This window comes from Erinaceus europaeus, chromosome 15 (genome assembly GCF_950295315.1).
Source record: "Erinaceus europaeus chromosome 15, mEriEur2.1, whole genome shotgun sequence".
In the NCBI taxonomy this organism is placed as follows: domain Eukaryota; kingdom Metazoa; phylum Chordata; class Mammalia; order Eulipotyphla; family Erinaceidae; genus Erinaceus; species Erinaceus europaeus.
The window spans coordinates 37443499-37463298 of NC_080176.1; the positions used below are offsets into that span (position 1 = coordinate 37443499).

Sequence of the window (19800 nt, forward strand, 5' to 3'; positions counted from 1 at the left end):
GACGTAATTCCTTCTAGCTCCATCCAAGATAGGTCAGAGAAGTTGGGTTCATTGTTCTTAAGAGCTGCATAGTATACCATTGTGTATATATACCACAGCTTTCTCAGCCACTCATCTGTTGTTGGGCACTTGGATTCCTCCAGGTTTTAGCTATTATGAATTGTGCTGCTTTGAACATAGGTTTACACATATCTTTTTGGTTGGGTGTTATGGAGTCCTTGGGGTATATCCCTAGGAGAGGAATTACTAGAAGGTCTATGTATAGCCTTGTGAGAGTTCTCCAGACTGCTCTCCACAGAGGTTGGACCAACTGACATTCCCACCAGCAGTACAAAAGAGTTCCTTTGTCCTCACTGCCTCTCTAGCATTTGTTGCTGCTGTTCTATTTGATGTATGCCATTCTCACTGGGGTGAGAGGGTATCTCAATGTTGTCTTTATTTGTATTTCTCTGACAGTCAGTGACCTGGGGTGATTTTTCATGTGTTTGTTAGCCTTTTGGATCTCTTCTGTACTGAATATTCTGTCCATATCCTCTGCCCATTTTTAGATGGGGTCATTTGCTTTTTTGGTGCTAAGTTTGCTGAGCTCTTTGTATATTTTGGTGATTAGTCTCTTGTCTGATGTATGGCATGTGAAAATCTTCTCCCATTGTGTGAGGGGTCTCTTTGTGTCATGGTTTCTTTGGCTGTGCAAAAGCTTTTCAATTTGATGTAGTGTCATTTATTTGTTTTTGTTTTAGTCTTTCTTGTAATTGGGTTTGTTTCAACAAAGATGTCCTTCAGGTTTAGGTGGGAAAGTGTTCCACCAATGTTTTCCTCTAAGTATTTGATAGTTTCTGGTCTAACTTCCAGGTCCTTGATCCATTTGGAGTTGACTTTTTTATTATTATTATTTATTTATAAAAAGGAAACATTGACAGAACCATAGGATAAGAGGGGTACAACTCCACACAGTTTCTACCACCAGATCTCTGTATCCCATCCCCTTCCCTGATAGCTTTCCTATTCTTTAACTCTCTGGGACTATGGACCCAAGGTCATTGTGGGATGCAGAAGGTTGAAGGTCTGGCTTCTGTAATTGCTTCCCTGCTGAACATGGGCATTGACAGGTCAATCCATACTCCCAGCCTGCCTCTCTCTTTTTGTGAGATAAAGTGGATTGAACCTGGCACTTTGGAGCCTCAAGAATGAGAGGTTGACTACTTTTCTAACACACATCACATATCCAGCTCCATGAAGACATCATCATGATTCCTTAGTTAGTACTGAACCTACCATAAGGAAGAGTGGGCAAATATCCTAAGGATTAAATGGCTGGTGCCCAGGATTAGTACCTCTGTCCTCTCATATGGTGGCAGAGAGGCTAATCCTCAATGTGTTGTTTTTTGATGGTGATTAAGTCCTGAGGGCAGAGCACTTATGAATGGGATTACTGCCCCCTTATGGGAAGAGCCATGGCAAATATGATCCTTCTCCTGACTGCCATGAATGAATAATGATGTGATAATCTGAAAGTTGGAAAGGGGCCTACACAGAAGATCTGTCATCACCCTGTTCTTGGGCTTCTAAGCTTCTGAATGATGAGGAGGAAACTAATGCTGTTCAATCCACTTAGTCTATGCTATTCTGTACAGTAGCTGCAGTTGACTAAAATACTTGCCAAATTTTTATTTTAGCCTTTGTGTTATTCCCACTCCTGTGTGACTATGCAAATTAAACAAAGAGGCAAAACAAGTGGAGTGTAGAACCAAGATTCAGAGACTAGGGAGGCTCAGCATTCATCCAGTCTTCTCTCACTAGACAGTCCACTGAGCTCAGTCCATTAAATAGATGACCTTCTCCTTACTCAAACTTGGTTCTTAAATTAATACCAGGTTCTCCTGAAGCTTTATTAAATGATGAAGAACAGTGGAAACGGGGGAAGAGATAAGTATCCCAAAAAGTCTTACTTGTGATTGGTGATTTCCATATTGCCATACTGCTCAATCTACAGTTACCCACAATGATGTTATGTACACAGCAGGTAGGGTTTGTCCACATATTATGCTTCATTGTGTCTATCATGCCAATATAAAACCAAGGGAAAAGTGAGAGCCACTGTTTAAAGATGTATCTTTTTTTAAATCTTTTAATTTTTTTACTATTTATTTATTTATTGGATAAAGACAGAGGAAAATAAGAGAGTTAGAGTGAAAGAGATACAGACAGATGGACAGACACCTGCAGTACTACTTAACTGCTTGTGAAACTTCCCCCATACAGATGGAGACCAAGGATCTTTGCACACTATAACATGTGCACTCTGCTGGTGCACTACCACCTGGCCCCTAAAAAAGTGTCTCTATGAATTTCCATTACTTGGATAACTAATCAGATTTCTCAGGATAACTGAGCCCTAAGACTCTTCAAATATATTACTGTAGAGGTATGGAGTGGAATTCAGTTTCCCTAAATTTTATAGCATTGAAACCAATGGTAAATTAACAAAACATGATAAAAAAAAACCTATAATATAAACTTTCAGTGAAATGTGTCATCTGATTTATCATTCTCTTTCTCTCTCTTTCCTTCCCTCCCTCTCCCCCCACCTCTCTTGTTATTGTTGGGGCTTCACTGCCATAGGATGACTTTTTTTATGTACACGGAGAATTTGATAAAGTGGTTCAGTTTCATTCTGCATGTTTCAACCCAGTTTTCCCAACGCCATTTATTGAAGAGAGCCTCCTTCCTCCATTTAATACTCTGGGCCCCCTTATCAAAGATTAGATGTCCATGGGTATGGGGGTTTAGTTCTGGACATTCAATTCCAGAATTCCACTGGTGTGTGCCTATTTTTGTTCCAGTACCAGGCTGTTTTGATGATGATGGCCTTATAATACAGTTAGAGATCTGGGAGTGTAATGTCTCTATTTCCATTTCTTTTCCTCAAGATTGTTTTGGCAACTCTAGGTATTTCCTGGTTCCAGATAAATTATTGTAATTTTTGTTCTATTCTCTTAAAGAAGCTCAGTGGAACTTTGATGGGTATCACATTAAATTTGTATATGGCTCTGGGGAGAAAATTCATTTTAGGCTACAAGATTTTAAGAGTATACTACCAGAATTCAGTATCCCCACCCTTCCACCTCCCAAAAAAATACTACCATAGTTCTTACAAGTCTTAGAAACAGTTTTCTTGCTTCTGTTTTGTTTAGTTCATGGGTATTAATTGTCTAGGTTCCACATATGAGTGAAACTATATGGTAATTGTTTTTAATTTCTTTATTTATTTCACTAAGTATAATCATCTCCACTTTCATCATTTTGTCCCAAAGGATACAATATCATCTTTTTTGATTACAGAGTAATATTCCATCTGATAACTTCTTTAGTCAGTCATCTGTTGATGGGCATTTAGGCTGCTATGGCTGTTGTGGATAATACATATATATATGAATATAAGTGTGCAAGTCTCCCTTCAAATTAGTGTTTCAGTGTCCTTTTTATAAATGCTATGAGTGGTATTGCTAGATCATAAGGTAACTCTCCACATAGTCTTCCAAAGGGACTGCAACAGTTTGCATTCCCACCAGCATTGTAGCAGCATTTTCTTTCACAACCTCTCCAACACCTGTTATTTCCTGGTTTGTTGATGCCAGCCATTCTCTCAGTTGTGAGATGGTTTCTCAGTGTAGTTTTAATTTGCATTTATCTAGTGATCATTGAAGTGGAGGAATTCTTCATGTGTCTGTGGGCCATGTGTATCTTCTTTAGAAAACTGTCTGCTTAGTTCTTTGGCCCACTTTTTAACTTTTTTTTCTGCTTCCAGGGTGCTTTCTGGGGCTCAGTGCCTGCACTATGAATCCACTGCTCCTGGAGGCCATTTTTTCCCCATTTTGTTGCTCTTGTTATTATTGTTGTTGTTGTTGGTATAGTTGCCATTGCTGTTGTTGTTGCTGGATAGGACAGAGAGAAATCAAGAAAGGAGGGGAAGACAGAGAAGGAAGGGAAAGATAGACACTTGCAGACCTGCTTCACTCTTGTAAAGTGACTCCCCACCCCCGCCCCTGGCAGGTGGGGAGCTGGGGGCTTGAACCAGGATCATTGTGCCAGTCATTGTACTTCACGTAATGTGCACTTAACCCAGTGCTCTACTGCCTGGTCCGCTGACCCACTTTTTAATTGGGTTATTTTTGCTTCTTTTGTAGCTCTGTACCAATTCTTTATAGATGTTTGATATCAGTCATTTGTCTGATGTCATTTACTGGGTTGCTTGGTTATCCTTGCGTAGTTTGCTTTTGATGTGTAAAAGCTTTTTAGTTTTGTGTAATCCCATTTATTTACTCTTATTTTCATTTCCTATGCCCAAGGCTTGAGTCTCAAAATACATCTTTAATGTCAGGTCCTGCCAAATTTCACCAACATTTCTTTTATAAATGTTTGAGTTTCTAGAATTATGACTCATTTTTGCAAAGAAAAATATGTCATGACTTTTCTGGCAACACAATATTTTGCAGGCCCAAAATGATCTCTGTTAGATAGCCATCTAAGTTCTTTTCAGGGTAAAGAGAGGGCCTAGATCTGGTTGTGCACTATAGGCAGCCTGTTAGAAACTTGTGATGTGGGGCTGGGTGATGACACACCTGGTTGAGCGTACACACTGCAATGCTCAAGGACCCAAGTTCAAGCCCCCAGCCCCCTCCTGCAGAGGGAAAACTTTGCAAGTGACAAAACAAGGCTGCAGGTGTCTCTCTGTCTCTTTTCCTATCACTCCCTTCCCTCTCGATTTCTGGCTGTCTCTATCCAATAAATAAATAAATAAAGATAACAACAACAAGGGAAGAGAGAGAAAGAGAAAGAGAAAGAGAGGGAGAGGGAAAGAGGGAGAGGGAGAGGGAGAGGGAGAGGGAGAGAGAGAGAGAGAGAGAGAGAGAGAGAGAGAGGAAGAAGTTTGTGATAGGCCCTTAAATTCCAGGCACCAATCATGAGATAAAGCAGGTTGAACTGTGGGAGTTTTCTACTCTAGTGCTTCAATAAGGTGAACTCATAAACTTCCATAAACTCATCTGAGGCTTCCTTATGTGCACTTTCATTCTGTTGATCCAGCATCCACTGCCTATATCTCTCTTCTCTTCATAGTTCTTTTTCCCAGTGTTGGGTATTTTAGGCAATGCAGTGAGGGTTGCAGCACCTCCTCGTCTCTATGACCCCACTACTTCCTCTAAATAGATGAGCTGACAATGCACCCAGCCTCATAGATAGAAGGTGAAAAGGTAGAAAGTAGTTAGCTTTTGAAACAATGTTCCTGCCTCAGTATGTCTTGAATTTGATAGCAGCTTTCTTTTCTATCTTCACCTTAGGTCATCTGACAGTCCCCAAGTACTTGACTTGGTCAATAAAAGTACCAAGAGAGATGTGTCTCTGGGAGACTGCAGTTTAAACAAGCCACCATTTCTGATGTTGCTTAAAGGTTCTACAAAGTTTAGCAAAGCCAAGACTTTCAATATTAACCAGGTAAGCGTCAGAAGCCTATGCTGGATTTTGGCCACCCAGACAGTTCTCACAAGACAATTCTACCTCCTGTGAAGGGTTGGGGTGGGGGTGGGAGAGACATAGGTATGTGGACCCTCTGTTGGTCAGTGTCTCCATCAAATCATTTTGATGGATCATCAACATCAGGACTTTACCAAAATGTCCGTGTAGTTTTTGTTTAAGCTTTTATTATATACCTTACTGCAAATTTGACAAGTTTTGTAATCACAGAACAAACAGAACCTTGACTTCACAATTTCTAAAGCTCTTTTGATATTTCTGTTGTATCTCCAATAGGGATAATGACTGTCCCCAGAATACAGCGGTCCTGTGTCTCCTCTTGTCCACAGATGTCCCCCAGTCCTCTCTCTCTCATGAAAAATATGCACTCACACTCAGGCTTTCTCCAAATCTTGACTTTGCATGAGAGATAATGGGAGAACTTTTAAATTCCCAAATTTATGTTTCACCTCACCCAATTGAATCAGATGCTCTTTTTTGGTTCTTCACAACTGATTCTGAAGGAGTAGGGCCATTACAGTGAATTGAGGGTAGAGGTAGCAGCTGACTAGAGACTAGAACACAGGGTTAGAACTGAAAGAGATTTTTGCTCCCTCTGCAGTCAGCAATGTACTCTCCTGTGTCTGAAGCTACAGTTAATATGATTAATGGATAAGATGGAGTACCTCCAATGTGCCAGGCTTGGCACAAATCTCTTTAAGTGGATTTGCTTCCTAACTCCACCAGTAACCTTGTGAGGGAAATGCTATTGCTAGCTACCTCTTACAGAACAGGATACTGTGGTTTTGAAGAGTGAGTCATTTTCCCAACCTCCCAGAAATGGAAGGTAGAGCTGGAACACAAACCCAGGCACCCTGACCCATGCTCAGGTACTCTTAAGAGTGATGGACTTCTCTTCAACGCTCGCTTCACTCATCCTCAACCACAGGCTGCTTGTCTTACACTATTTCTCTGAAGTACACTGAGTTGGAAAAGTTGAAACACAAGCACATATTAAGATATGTTTTATGCTACCAGGAAGAAATACCCTTCACAACCCCCAAGAGATTTTAGTTACTGTTATGAAAAGAACATCTTCAGAATAGCCCCATCAGGAATAAAGTTTTTTTTTCATTGTAAGATAGAAAGTCATTGAGAGACTAAATTAGCACAATGACAGTGGCATTAGAGAAAAGGAGATATATTCAATACTATTTAAAAGATAAAATGTGGGAGTCGGGTGGTAATGCAGCAGGTTAAGCACACATGGCACGAAGCGCAAGTACCGGTGTAAGGATCCTACAAGCCCCCAGCTCCTTACCTGCAGGGGAGTCGCTTCACAGGCAGTGAAGCAGTTCTGCAGGTGTCTATCTTTCTCTCCCCTCTCTGTCTTCCCCTCCTCTCTCCATTTCTCTCTGTCCTATATAACAATGACAACATCAATAACAACAACAATAACTACAACAACAGTAAAAAACAAGGACAACAAAAGGGAAAATAAATAAATACTTTAAAAAACTAATAAAATAAAAGATAAAATGTACCAAACACAGAAGATAATAATTGAATGTGGGTGGCAAGGTGGAGGCAAGAGTTAAAATAATCCCTGGGCATATAGTTAATGGTTTGGAATGGTTGGAGCTTCCATTCATGCAATAAGAAAGACAAGTCTTTGAAGAGAAAGAGCATGGGTGGCATCTGGGGCATATCAGGTGGCAGATGTCTGTGGGACCTCCAGGAAGAAAACAAAGGTGGGTAGGTGCTGTTAGGTGGCTCTGAGTACCTTCCAGAAATGAGGTGGGGCCTGAGACTTTTGGTGTGGGAGGCAACTGTGAATGTACTGTCTTCTTTGTCCTCCCTCTTCTTTATATGCCACCAAGTGAGATGAAATAAGACACTGATTCTGGCTCCCAAAGCCTAGTAACAGAGAGAAGGAAACAGTTTGTGGTTCTTTAAGTATAGAACTTTGGGCTCAGATTTTTTGGGTTTGCACCCAGCCTTCTCACTCACTGGGTATATGACCCTGAATGATTATTTAGCTTTTCTCTGTGGGTCTATTTCTAGCAACATAAATGAAGTTACATAATAGTGATAGCTTATGGTATTATGAAAGTTTAATGAGGTAATCAGCCCAAGACAGGATGTGCTTAGCATATAGTAAGAGTGTAATAAATATCAGCTATTATTATTTTTACACACACTAATGACCTGAGTGAAAGAAATAAAACATATCACAGGAATTGCTTGCCACAGAGATCAGGATTTTTGTTTTTTCTAGAGGAGATAATACATGATGAACTGGGACTGAAATGCAGATTGAATTGAGATGAGCAAGTGCTATATTGCTGCACAAGCTAAAGCCCAAAGCTGGCAGACAGGATGTGGGCAGAACTCACAGTTAGAAGACATGTACATTCTCTTTGATCTTTTTTCAGTTTACTTCACATCCCACTGAGAATAGAATAAAGCACTTTATAGGTCAGTAGATGTGGTCTCAGTGAGGTTAAAGAAAACTTGCTAAAGGGCACCAACCAGTCAATAAATTGCAACTAGAACTCAAGCTCAGAGCTGCAGTGTCCAGTGAATGTGCTCCTCCAGGCATGGGATGGGACCTGTACAGACTTGGACAGCTCGGAGATCAGGGGCCAATGTGGCAGAGGATGGAGACTAAGGCAGAATTCTGTGCTGGAGCCAGATTATGGCAAGCCTTCCTGGCCTGATGTGATTTTGACACTTTTTCATAGTCAGCATGAAACTAGAGGACAGGGGAGATAGCATAATGGTTATTCAGAGAGTCTCTCATGCCTGATGCTCCCAAATCCCAGGTTCAATGCCCCAGACCACCAGTAGCTAGAGCTGAGCAATGGTGTGTGTGTGTGTGTGTGTGTGTGTGTGTGTGTGTGTGTGTGTTGTTGTTGTTGTTGTTGTTGTTGTTGTTGTTTGTTTTTAATGAAACCAGTGAAACAAGTGATATAAGCCATGCTTGGCCTAGGGAAGTCCTAGAAGTAAGGAACAAACTAGCAAGCTATTATAATGATGCAGGCAAGAGAGCAGAGACCTACCTTTCAGGGCAAAAACACTGGGTGGAAGGGAAGTAGAAACAGAATGTGTCACAGAGAAAGATAGGTCATGGAAAGTGAATGCATGGAAACCACAGGGGAAAGGGTTTTCATGGCGACGAAGACATAGGCCTGGAGGTCACTGAAGGGTAATTGTCCTGCTAAGAAAATTGAGGGAATTTCAATAATAAGAACATACTCATTACTAAAGGGATTGCTGACACTGAACATAGAGAAAAGCTTTTCAGGAGGGAGGAGGTGTGAGCCCCAGAGAGGAAGCTGTAGTAAGAGTCAGGTTTAGCTGTCTTTAAAATATATATTTATGTGTGTGTAAATATATATTAAATAATAATAAATATATTAAGTAACAAATGTATTAAATAAATATTTCTATAAGCATTTGTCTAAATTATATACTATTTTAAACTATTTACTTATAGTATTTATAAATGTAAATATTTATAGATTATTTATATTTAATTATTTATAGATTATTTATATTTAATTATCATTTCAGTTATATATGTTTGTTATATATCATATAAAATGTATTAACATACATTGATTAAACATAGTACATATATTAATGATAAATATACTTAAAAAAAACTATGTTTGTTAGGGCTGGGAAACGTTGAGAGGGGAAGGAGCAATAGGAAGGGACAGAGAAAGAGAGACACCTGCAGTGCTTCATAGCTAGTGGAACTTTCCCCCCTGCAGGTGAGGACTGGGGGCTTGAACCTGGGTCCTTGCAGATTATAATGTGTGTGCTCACCCAGGTGAACCACTGCCCAGCAGCTTTTGTCATTATATTTTTGTTGAGCAGTTCGTTTTACTTTGTAGTGATTAACCATCTCCACCTATCCTTATGCAAGCACTGACTGTCTCAGTAACTGGGGTAAAAACTCATCCTGAGCTTTCTATCCAGCAGCAATCCAGGGAGGAAGCCCTGATCTTTCTGGAAATCTGAGTCTGTGGATAAAAATCTTTTAGCTGAGAGCTCAAGAAAACTCACTGTAAAGCAATTTAAATATCACTAAGACCTAGACTGGGACAAGCACATAGTTCTGATGGGGACATGTGTGCTGGAGGCCTGCCCCATCAGGACTGGGCCCCACCTGTCTAGTTCTGGGCTAAGTGTCCTCACCTGAGGGCACCCAGCACCACAAGCAGCTCCACCTTCTGCTAGGTTTACCTCCTCTGCTGGAATGAACTCTTTTCTGAAGGCCCTGCCCCAAATTCCTGTAAAGGCTACTCTCCTGGCTTCATTCTTGGCCCAGCTCCTAGCAGCACGTGGCTATCTCCTTCTCTCTGGGGACTGGAGATCCCTGCTGAGCTGGTGCCCTGTGGACATATTCTCAAGATCAGGGCTACACAGCAGGGAAAGTAAGGAGTCGCAAATGTTCTTTATTCAGGTCTTACTTACATTTATTATGGTTGCATCTTTGTGTTAAGATTCAATCCAGCTCAAAAGTGCAAAGCAGCCTCCAGCTGAAGACAGACTTCATGTGGGGGTCAGCTCATCAGGAAGCAGGAACAAACTGTAACCCCTCTGTTTCCAGCTCTCTAGGTCCTTCCAAGGGCAAAGGCCCAAGCAAGTAACCACAAGAGAATATACGGGTTAGAGCTCCCTGTCCCTCTGGTTAGTCCAGTGTGGGTCTTCTCAAGGAACACTGGTTCTTCCAAAGTGCCAAGGACAGGAGACTCTCTGATGTCATGGCCCCAGGCAGAGCAGTTCTCAGGAAAGAGACCAGATTTCATGTGTGATGGAACTAACATAGATCTCCTCCAAAATGAATTCATGTCTGTTGAACTCATCCTCTAGGCTGGAAAGTCAAAACAGGAGCACACACTTAGCATTCTTCCTTCTCTCCCCCCTGACAATTCATTAACTGTCCTGTTTTTTGTTTGTTTGTTTCTTTTCTTCTCTCCAACACAGCCACTGCAGGACACCCCAGTCGCCTCCCTGAGGACCATGGAAGTGTGGCAAGACCATCAGTCTTGCCTACCCCCTATCCAGGCTCAGCCCAGGCGTGGAGCCCTACGGTTTGGGGACAGTCCCACCAGCCATGTGCAATTCAAACTTCCCCAGGTGTTGCTGCAACACAGGTATTATTTTTTGTTTGTTTGTTTTCCATAAACCCTCCTCTCCATAGGAAAGTTCCTTACTCTTTTTTTTATTATTATTTATAAACAGGAAACATATAATAATAATAAAAGAACCATAGAATAAGAGGGGTACAACTCCACACAATTCCCACCACCAGAGCTCCATATCCTACCCCCTCCCCTGATAGCTTTCCTATTCTTTATCCCTCTGGGAGTATGGACCCAAGGATCATTATAGGATGCAGAAGGTAGAAGGTCTGGCTTCTGTAATTGCTTCCCCACTGAACATGGGCATTGACTGGTCGATCCATACTCTCAGCCTGCCTCTCTCTTTCCCTAGTGGGGTGGGGTTCTGGGGAACTGGTGCTCTGGGGGGGGGGGTTCTGGGGAACTGGACACACTGGTGAGGTCGTCTGTCCAGGAAAGTCTGGTTGGCATCATGCTAGCATCTGGAAACTGGTGGCTGAAAAGAGAGTGAACATACAAAGCCAAACAAATTGCAGATTAATTATGAACCTAAAGGCTGGAATAGTTCAGATGAAGAGTTGGGGGGGGGGTCCTCCATTTGTAGATAGATAGTAGGCATATTTTAGTTATATTCCAAAGGGCCAACAAAGGTATTATTTAATTCTCCCACCCAAAGCCCCACACTAACTTGAACCCTTATTCTGCAGTCCTGCTCCAGAGCAGGTAGATGGCATGACACCATGCACTCGTCACAAATGAAGGTGGCATGTCAACACTAGTGAAAAGAAGCGCCAGCCTGTACAGATGGCAGAGAGTGATTGCCCAAGAGGCCCCCTCACCACAGCTGAACAGCACACGTGCCCTGTGCTGCTCTGGGGCTGAAGCAAGAATTTGTGGTGTTCTAAAAATATGGGTGATATTCCTTTTCAAAGCTGCTGTTTATTTCCATAACAAATCACCTTTCTTCTGTGTTCCACAGTTGGGAGTGGCGGGGGCGGGGGGGAGGATTACTCTTTTAGGTAGACTCTGGGCTAGATAGATCATTTGTAGAGAACAAATTTGGACTTTCAGTGCTAACCAGTGATATCTCTTTTGGGGGGAGGAGGGAAAGAATACAGATAATTCATCAGAAGATAAAAGAACGAGGTTTTGTCATTTTCAGATGATTTGAAGGAGGCATACATGAAAAGGTACCCGAGTTCCTTTGAGTGGTCTACAGAGGCAGGATTGTGAGGGTTCAAAAAGACCTGGCTTTAAGATTTGAGTTTAAATCCCCACTCAGCCTCCTGCTCGGGGCCTCTTGGATGCAGGTGTCAAGATGGGATCAGATCTTCCTAAGGGAGATCGAGGAGTGCCTTCACTAGAGACCATGTCTTCACACTTAGTAAAGTGCAGGCAGCAAGGGGGAGTGGGTGGGAAGGGCCTCAGCTTGCAGTGTAAGAAAGAGACCCTGAAAAAGACCAGTGAGCTCATGAGAGGTCACTGGCAGAGGTCACTCCTTTGGCCAGGCCTGAGTATTCCCACCTAGCTCAGTTCTGGGCTACAGAAGGAACTACAGAAGATAGCTTCTGATACCAGGGTGGAGCAGTTGGAGTTTACTGCCAGCAACCCCAAAGCTCCCTGGACAGGAACTTTGAACCTTGTGCCAGCTAGAGGCCACCTTGTGACCTCTCTAAACCTGAGCTTGTATGCCATAAGCTTGGCATAATCACGCCTATCTTCTGTGTTTCTGCAAATTGCTGCAGCTTATTGGACCTCAGTTTTTTAACCAGCTGAATGGGGTTGATGATGTGTTCTCTGCAGGGAGGGGGGCTCCTGGGGGATCGAGGAGAGGTTGACCCTGGGAGCCTCACCTATAAGCCAATATACAGGCAAGTGAAGCCAGGAAAGGGAAAAGTGGGGTCCTACAGGGGAACAGCTCATCTAGCAACTTCATCTCTCTCTCTCTCTCTCTCTTTGCCTCTAGGGTTATCTCTGGGGCTTGGTGCCAGCACTACAAATCCTATGCTCCTGGTGGCCATTTTTTTCCTTTTTTATTGGCTAGGACAAAGAGATACTGAGAAGGGAGGGGGAGATAGAGAGGGGGAGAAAAAGATAGACACCTGCAGACCTGCTTCACTGCTTGCGAAGCAACCCCCTTGCAGGCGGGGAGCCAGAGGCTCAAATGGGATCCTTATGCTTCACACTATGTGTGCTTAATCAGGTGCACTACCACTTGGCCCCCACAACTTAATATCTCTACATGCCCTGTGCATAATCTCAAGTCCCTGATTTGCCGGAACTGCTAGAAGAAAGCTAAGCAGACAGCAAAAGGGTCCTCTCCACTTTTTAAATATGCTCTCATTTTCCCCCATTTGATTAGAGGCTTAGTGGTTTACAGTATAGTTGTTGACACATGGGTACAATTTCTCAGCTCCCCTTGAACCTGGTTAAGTCCTCACATTATAGTTCACAAGGACCCCGGTTCAAGCCCCTGGTTCCCACCTGCAGGGGGAAAGCTTCAGAGTGGTGAAGCAGGGCTGCAGGTGTCTCTCTGTCTCTTTCCCTTTTCCTATCTTCCCCTCCCCCCTCAATTTCTCTCTGTCTCTATCTAATGATAAATACATTTAAAAAAAGATTAAAAATTTAAAAACAAAGAAAGGTCTCTGCAAAAAACAAAACAAAAAAAAACTATTACTCCCACTGTAGATCCATTTCCACAATGATGCATGGAAGCCCAATACCCTCTCCAATCTCTTCCTTCCCCTCTTTCCACAGATTCCTTTGCTTTGCTACAATACACTTCACCCAGTCCGTGTTTCACTTTCTATTTTCCCTTTTGTCCTTATTTCTTTTTTTTAAAGAATTTTTTATATTTATTTAGTTATTTTTGCTTTTGTTGCCCTTGTTGTTGTAGTTATCATTGTTGTTATTGATATCATTGTTGTTAGATAGGACAGAGGGAAATGAAGAGAGGAGGGGAAGACAGAGGGGGAGAGAAAGATAGACACTTGCAGACCTGTTTCACCTCTTGTAAAATGACTCCCCTGCAGGTGGGGAGTCACATGCTTGAACCAGGATCCCTACACCAGTCCTTATGCTTCACGCCACCTACGCTTAACCCACTGTGCTACCATCTGACTCCCTTGTCCTTATTTCTCAAGCTCAGTTTATAAGTAAGATCATCCTGTATTCTTCCTTTTTTTTTTTTTCTGGCTCATCTCACTTAACATGATTCCTTCAAGTTCCGTCCAAGATGAGGCAAAGATGACCTCATAGTTAACAGTTGACTAGTATTCCATTATGTATAAATACCATGACTATTTAGCCACTTAGCTGTCATTAAGGGGCCCTCTCTTTATTAGCCCCTCCTCTGTGCACTACTCCCTAGAAAGACCCTACTCACCATACCCTCTTGGTCAAGGTGACCTCAAGGACAGCAGTCTCCCTGCAGATGGTGCCCAGACTGCCCTTCCCCTCCCTGCTTGCCCTCCAGCCTCCACCACTTCCCCCAGCAGCTCTGCCCCCCACCTTGTACCTGCTCTCTCAGCACGTTCAATGTGATGAGGTACTGGCTTTTTCAAATGATCCAGCCTCCATACCTTCCTGCCCAACATTAAACTATACATGAAACATTTTAAAAGTAATATTTCTAGAGTGAAAAAATAGTCAATTATTAATACTTAAGTAAAAAGACAAAAAGATATTTACTGATGCATGTATACTTCCTGTATGCCTGGGAGAAAAACCAGAATGGTTTTTAAATCACTTTAGTCTAGAAAATTGTAGCAATCAGAGTATGTTTTAAGTAAGTTGCAGGATTTGGAGTATTCTTTATTTTCACATTTGTTCATTCTTTATATTTCATATAGATAAATATAGACAGAGAGGAAGAGATACACCGTGTGAGAGGCCCCACAGTCCTGCCCCTCCATCCATGGAGCTTTGCCAGGTGCTATGGGTCTTCTCAAGGCATAAGATGCACACCCTGATCAGGTACATTATTACCTGACCCCCTCTTATTTAGTTAATTATTTATTTAGTCACCAGGGCTAATGCTGGGGCTCCGTGTTAGCACTACAAATCCACCATCCCTGGTAGCCATGTCTTCCTTCCTTCCTTCCTTCCTTCCTTCCTTCCTTCCTTCCTTCCCTCCCTCCTTCCTTCCTTCCTTTCTACTTTACTTGATAGGACAAGAGAAATTGAAAGGGGACTTAGAGATGGAGAGAAAGAGAGATACCAACAGACTTACCTGCTTCACCACTTGTGAAACATCCCTCCTACAGGGGGAGGGGCTCGAACCCAAGTGCTTCCACACCGTAATGTGTATGCTCAGCCAGCTTCACTGCTGCCTGTTCCTCCTCCCCAATTTCTGTTGTTTCAATTTTTGTCCTTCCTTTAAAATAAAAATAAAAATAAAAATAGTGTGCCACTATTTTAACCTCTTGGTGAATGTGTGAAAATGCTTCTTAGAGTCTAACCTTGCTCACATATCCTCCAGCAAGGAGTCATAGCTGCAGTATTATGAGCTGCTATTTGAATCCATACTGCCTTTTGGGGGTATAGTCTTTTTTTAAAGACATTTGTTTTAAGAAATAATTCTGGAAAGCAAATGTCAAGTCTAATCAGCAAAGCCCCATATGTAGAGAGTACTTTTATTCTGCAGCAACTTCTAGTATCCTCCTTAATTGGCTACCCCTCATCCTCCAAACCTCCGCAGTCACACGTAGACACACCAAGAGAAATATTGAGCAGTGTCACCATCTGGTTGGTTTAGTTTAGCAAATAGAGATTTCTTTTTCATTTTGAAGAATGTTACACTCAAGGGAACTTGCTGATCTGAAGAATTAAAGTGTCTGTCTCTCCTTGTTTGCTCAGTCTCATCATATTATAAAAGGAAGAAGTTACTGTCATTTTTTTCTTTCACTTCTTTTTACCTGCCGATTTTCCACTTTAGCCATGAGTTTTTGAGTGTTTGCTGCATGCCGGGCACTAGGGGTACAGCTTTAAAAGCAGGATATACTGGGGCCTGCAGAGTAGCTCACCTTGGAGAGTGCCTCCTGTTGATGCAGGTGACCTGGTTTCAAGTCTGCTCTCCTCTACCTGGGGAAAGCTGTAATAAGTGTCTACACCACTCACCCCACCAGCTTCATTCCTCTTCCACCATCAGGTACTGGCTTCTCAGTGTCCTCTCTGCCTCCTCCCATCTTCCTCTGCTCCCAGAGCCCTTGGCTTTGCTCCAGTGCTAAGTATTCTCTGGGTTCTAAAAGGACTGACATCTGGGAGAAATAAGTCAGTCATAAAAAGATGTTGTACAACTCCAAGTTCATGAGGTCCCTAGAGCAATGGGGTTATAGAGAAATAAAGTAGAAGTGTGGTTACTTTGAGCTGGGGAGTGGTGGACTGTTTAATGGGGGCAGTGTTTCCCTCTTGCAAGATGAAAAACCTTCTGGAGATTGGTTGCACCATTTTGGCCAACTTCAGAGTGTGCCTGGCACTACTAGACTACACACAGAAATGATTATGGTGGTGAGTTTGTTATGTGGATTTTACTGAGTTATCCTCCTCCTTGCTATGTGCTGAGACTATACCACTAGCCAAGGTTGTCATTAAACTTCCTCTTCATTTCCCAACACAATAAGGAGGTGATGCAACAAAACTTCTTTTAAAAAATGTTTAATGCTCATTTTCTTTTTTTCTTATTAGTGATTTAATAATGATTGACAGGGTTGCAGGATAAGAGAGGTACAATTCCAAACAATCCCCACCACCAGAATTCCATATCCCACCCCCTCCACTGGAAGGTTTCCTATTCTTTATATCTCTGGAAGTATGGGCTAAAATTCTTTATGGGATACAGAAGGTGGAAAGTCTGGGTTCTGTAATTGCTTCTCCACTGAACATTTCCATCTCTTTTGTTCATGCAGTCTGTCTCTACTGTCTTCCACGTGATGTACACCATCTAGAAACTTCATGAAAGAAAGATTTAGAGATTGAGGCCAGAGCACTGCTCAGCTTTAGCTTGTGGTACTAGGGATTGAATGAGACCTCAGAATGCCAGGCATGAAAGTCTTTTTGCATAACCATTATGCTGTCTCCCCATTTTAACAATGACATTTTTTTTAACAACAGAATATAATGACTTTTAAATTTCCCCAGAAAAGGGTAGGGGTGTGGGAAATTGGTAGAGCATCTGTCTTACATATTTGAGGTCCTGGGCTCTATCCCTGACACCACAAATGCAGCTCAAAGACAACAACAAATCCAGCATCATGCACAGTGGAACAGTGATCTAGCTGGTCTCTCTCACATGAAAAAATACTTTCTGTTAAAAAATAATAAATGAATGAAAGCCCCCAGAGAGACAGATTATTTAATCAGCACCTGCCTTAAATTATTCATTTCAAAACTCCAGGTTGAGAAGACAGCATAGTGACTATGCCAAAGACCTTTTATTCTTGAAGCTCTGAGGCCCCAGGTTCAATCCCTGGCACCACCAAAAACCAGAACCGAGCAGTGCTCTGGAATCTCTCTGTAGGTCTTTCATTAAAATAAATACTTTAAGAAGAAGAAAAAAAAATCAGCCCCTTTGCCAGTCTCAGAGATCTGAGAAGCACTCAAGCCTGCTTTCCTGTTACTTGCTTCTCCCCACAGGGTGGGGTTTACTGTGGACATTCAGACGGTGTCCTCCAGAGGGCTGGTATTCTACGCAGGCACCAAGAGCTCCTACATGGCTCTCTACCTCTCAAATGGACGCCTGGTCTTCACCTTGGGAGCAGGAGGGGAAAAACTGAGGCTCAAAAGCAAAGAGAAGTACAATGACGGCAGGTGGCACAAGGTAAGAGGAACGGCTGCTTGCAGTGCATGCAGGCTACCAGAGAGCAGCCAAGGGCAGGACTGTCAGCCTGCAGATGGACTGTGGCCAGAGACACTGGTTGTCCAACATCTTTGCAGCAGGGTTTGCTGCTCACAGCACACAAGGGTCTCATTTCCAATGCCTACCAGCACTGCTTCTCCAGTCCCCACACGCCTCACTCTCTGCCTCACCCCCCTTGACTGCTCCTGTCACTTCCTACCTCCTGCTACTGTCCTGCTCCTCCTTCAGGACAAATGTCACATCCCTCTACTGGAATGGTATCACCACAGCACCCTTAGCTTCCCTTCTTGGACTTGAAAGTAAACCACGCTTACAGAGCAGTTGAAGGAGCTGGGAGATAGCTCAGGGAGTAGAGCACATAGCTAACCATGCACCACGACCCAGCTACAACATGGGAGCACCACACCAGTGGGAAGCCTCGCGAGCAGTGAATTGGTGCTCTGATGTCTCTCTTCTCTGTCTCATGGCCTCTGTCTTAAAACAAAAGGGAGGAAATGAGTACACTGGAAGCAGAGGAATAACACAGGTACAAACCCCTGAAATTAAAAAATAAGGGTGTGGGGAAGGGGGAGAAGACAGTTTAAGTCAGGATGGGAACTTGATTTTTCCTGTTGGAAGATCTGCAGCACAAAAAACCTTAAGAATCCTTATAGATCACACTCACTTATTCATTTAGGAAACACTCAATGAGCTACCATACTGGAGCATATAAGAAAAAAATTTCCCTCTATGTCAGATGAAAGTGCTTTAAAAATGCTAAAGCAAAACTAGGAGGTAACCAGTTAGGATTTAGATCAAGCAGGGAAGGAAAGGAAGCTTCCTCTAGAGGGTAATAGTCACAGGAAGTCCAAGAGGGAGTATTCCAGGCAGAGGAAACAGCAGCAACAAAGACTGGAGGTAGAAATTAGCTGTGTGAACAGATCAAAAGAAAAATAAATTGGAGAGGTTGGGCCAGGGATTTAAGCTCTGAAGGCCACACAGAGGACCTTAGACTTTATTCAGAATGTCTCTGAAGCCTTTGGAGTGATCACTTTAGGGGCTGGATGGTGACACACCTGGTGAGTACACATTTTACAATGCACAAGGACCCAGGTTTGAGCTCCAAGTCCCCACCTACAAGGGGAAAGCTTTGTGAGTGGTGAAACAGTATTTTGGGTGTCTCTCTGTCTCTCTCCCTCTCTACCACCCTCTTCCCCCTCAATTTCTGGCTGTCTCTATCCAATAAATAAAGATAATTAATTTTTTAAAAGGCAGTGATAACTTTAATAAAAGAAAAATACATTGGAAGGATTACATTTTGAAAACTTTCCTTAGCCTAAGAGACTGAAATGGGTGGCATGGAAGCAAAGACCAGACAGATGTCATTGTCTCGACTTCAAGGAACTGTGATGCGTGTGGATAGCAGGCAGGACCCAGGGGCTTGGTGATGGAGAGTCTGTAGTACAAAAGCAGGGGAGCAATATTCAGTCCTTTGGTCTGGGGTCAGCAATTGTACCAGTAGTGATATTCTTCCTGAGGTGGAGAAGATGGGGCAGAGGTGGTACAGGCTAACTGAGAATAGAAGGGAAGCATTTCCAACCTGGGGGAGAGTAGGAGTTGTGTTGGAGTGTCCTCGGATCAAGGTGTTTATCAGGAATTGACATCCATGTGGCAGAAGACAGCAGAGACCAGTCGTCACCACTGGGCATATCAATTGGAGGTAACTAAAGTGAGTATTGTCACAGTCATAAGAGAGAAGAGTCCGTACTAGAGTCTAGAGACCTTGACATCTGGCAAAGAGTCAGAGCAATAGCCACTTGGCCCTCCAGGATCTCTGCTCAAAGGTATGTGTGGCTCCTCCCATCTTAGTTTTACTAAGTAGGTCCAGTGCTGTCCTTAAAAGGCCAATTAATCAAGAGGGAAGTGCCCATCAGGCTGCTAGTATAACCTGAAAAGTTGGCAGAAGCATGTCTCAAAAACTCGACTTTTTTTTTAAAAAAGAAACAGAAATTGAAAGAAAAAGGGAGATAACAGATAGAGGGAGAGAGAAAAAGAAACACCTGTAGGACTAGTTCACCACTCATGAAGCAAGCTTCCCCCCCTGCAGGTGAGGACCAGAGGCTTTGACCCCGGGTCCTTGAGCATGGCAACATGTACATTCAATGGAGTACATAGCCATCTAACCCCTCAAAAACCGTCTTAACATCTGAGACAATGAGCAGCATTTTTGACAGCAAGTGACAGAAAAGTAGGTGCTAGGGAGAGGCTGCAGGTAGGTGCAGGCTTGGGAATGGGGAGGTCAGGGCCCAGATGAGGCTA

The 19800-nt window shown here is 42.8% G+C and overlaps 1 protein-coding gene across 1 annotated transcript in view; it reads left to right on the forward strand.

Annotated features, from left to right (window-relative positions):
- Nucleotides 1–19800, forward strand: part of LAMA3 (laminin subunit alpha 3) — a 266943-nt gene that overhangs the window by 234359 nt on the left and 12784 nt on the right. The window contains exons 36-39 of the mRNA XM_060174081.1: nt 2424–2475; nt 5294–5493; nt 10510–10679; nt 17280–17463. Coding sequence (XP_060030064.1) covers nt 2424–2475; nt 5294–5493; nt 10510–10679; nt 17280–17463 — 606 coding nt within the window. The remainder of the gene's footprint in view (nt 1–2423; nt 2476–5293; nt 5494–10509; nt 10680–17279; nt 17464–19800) is intronic.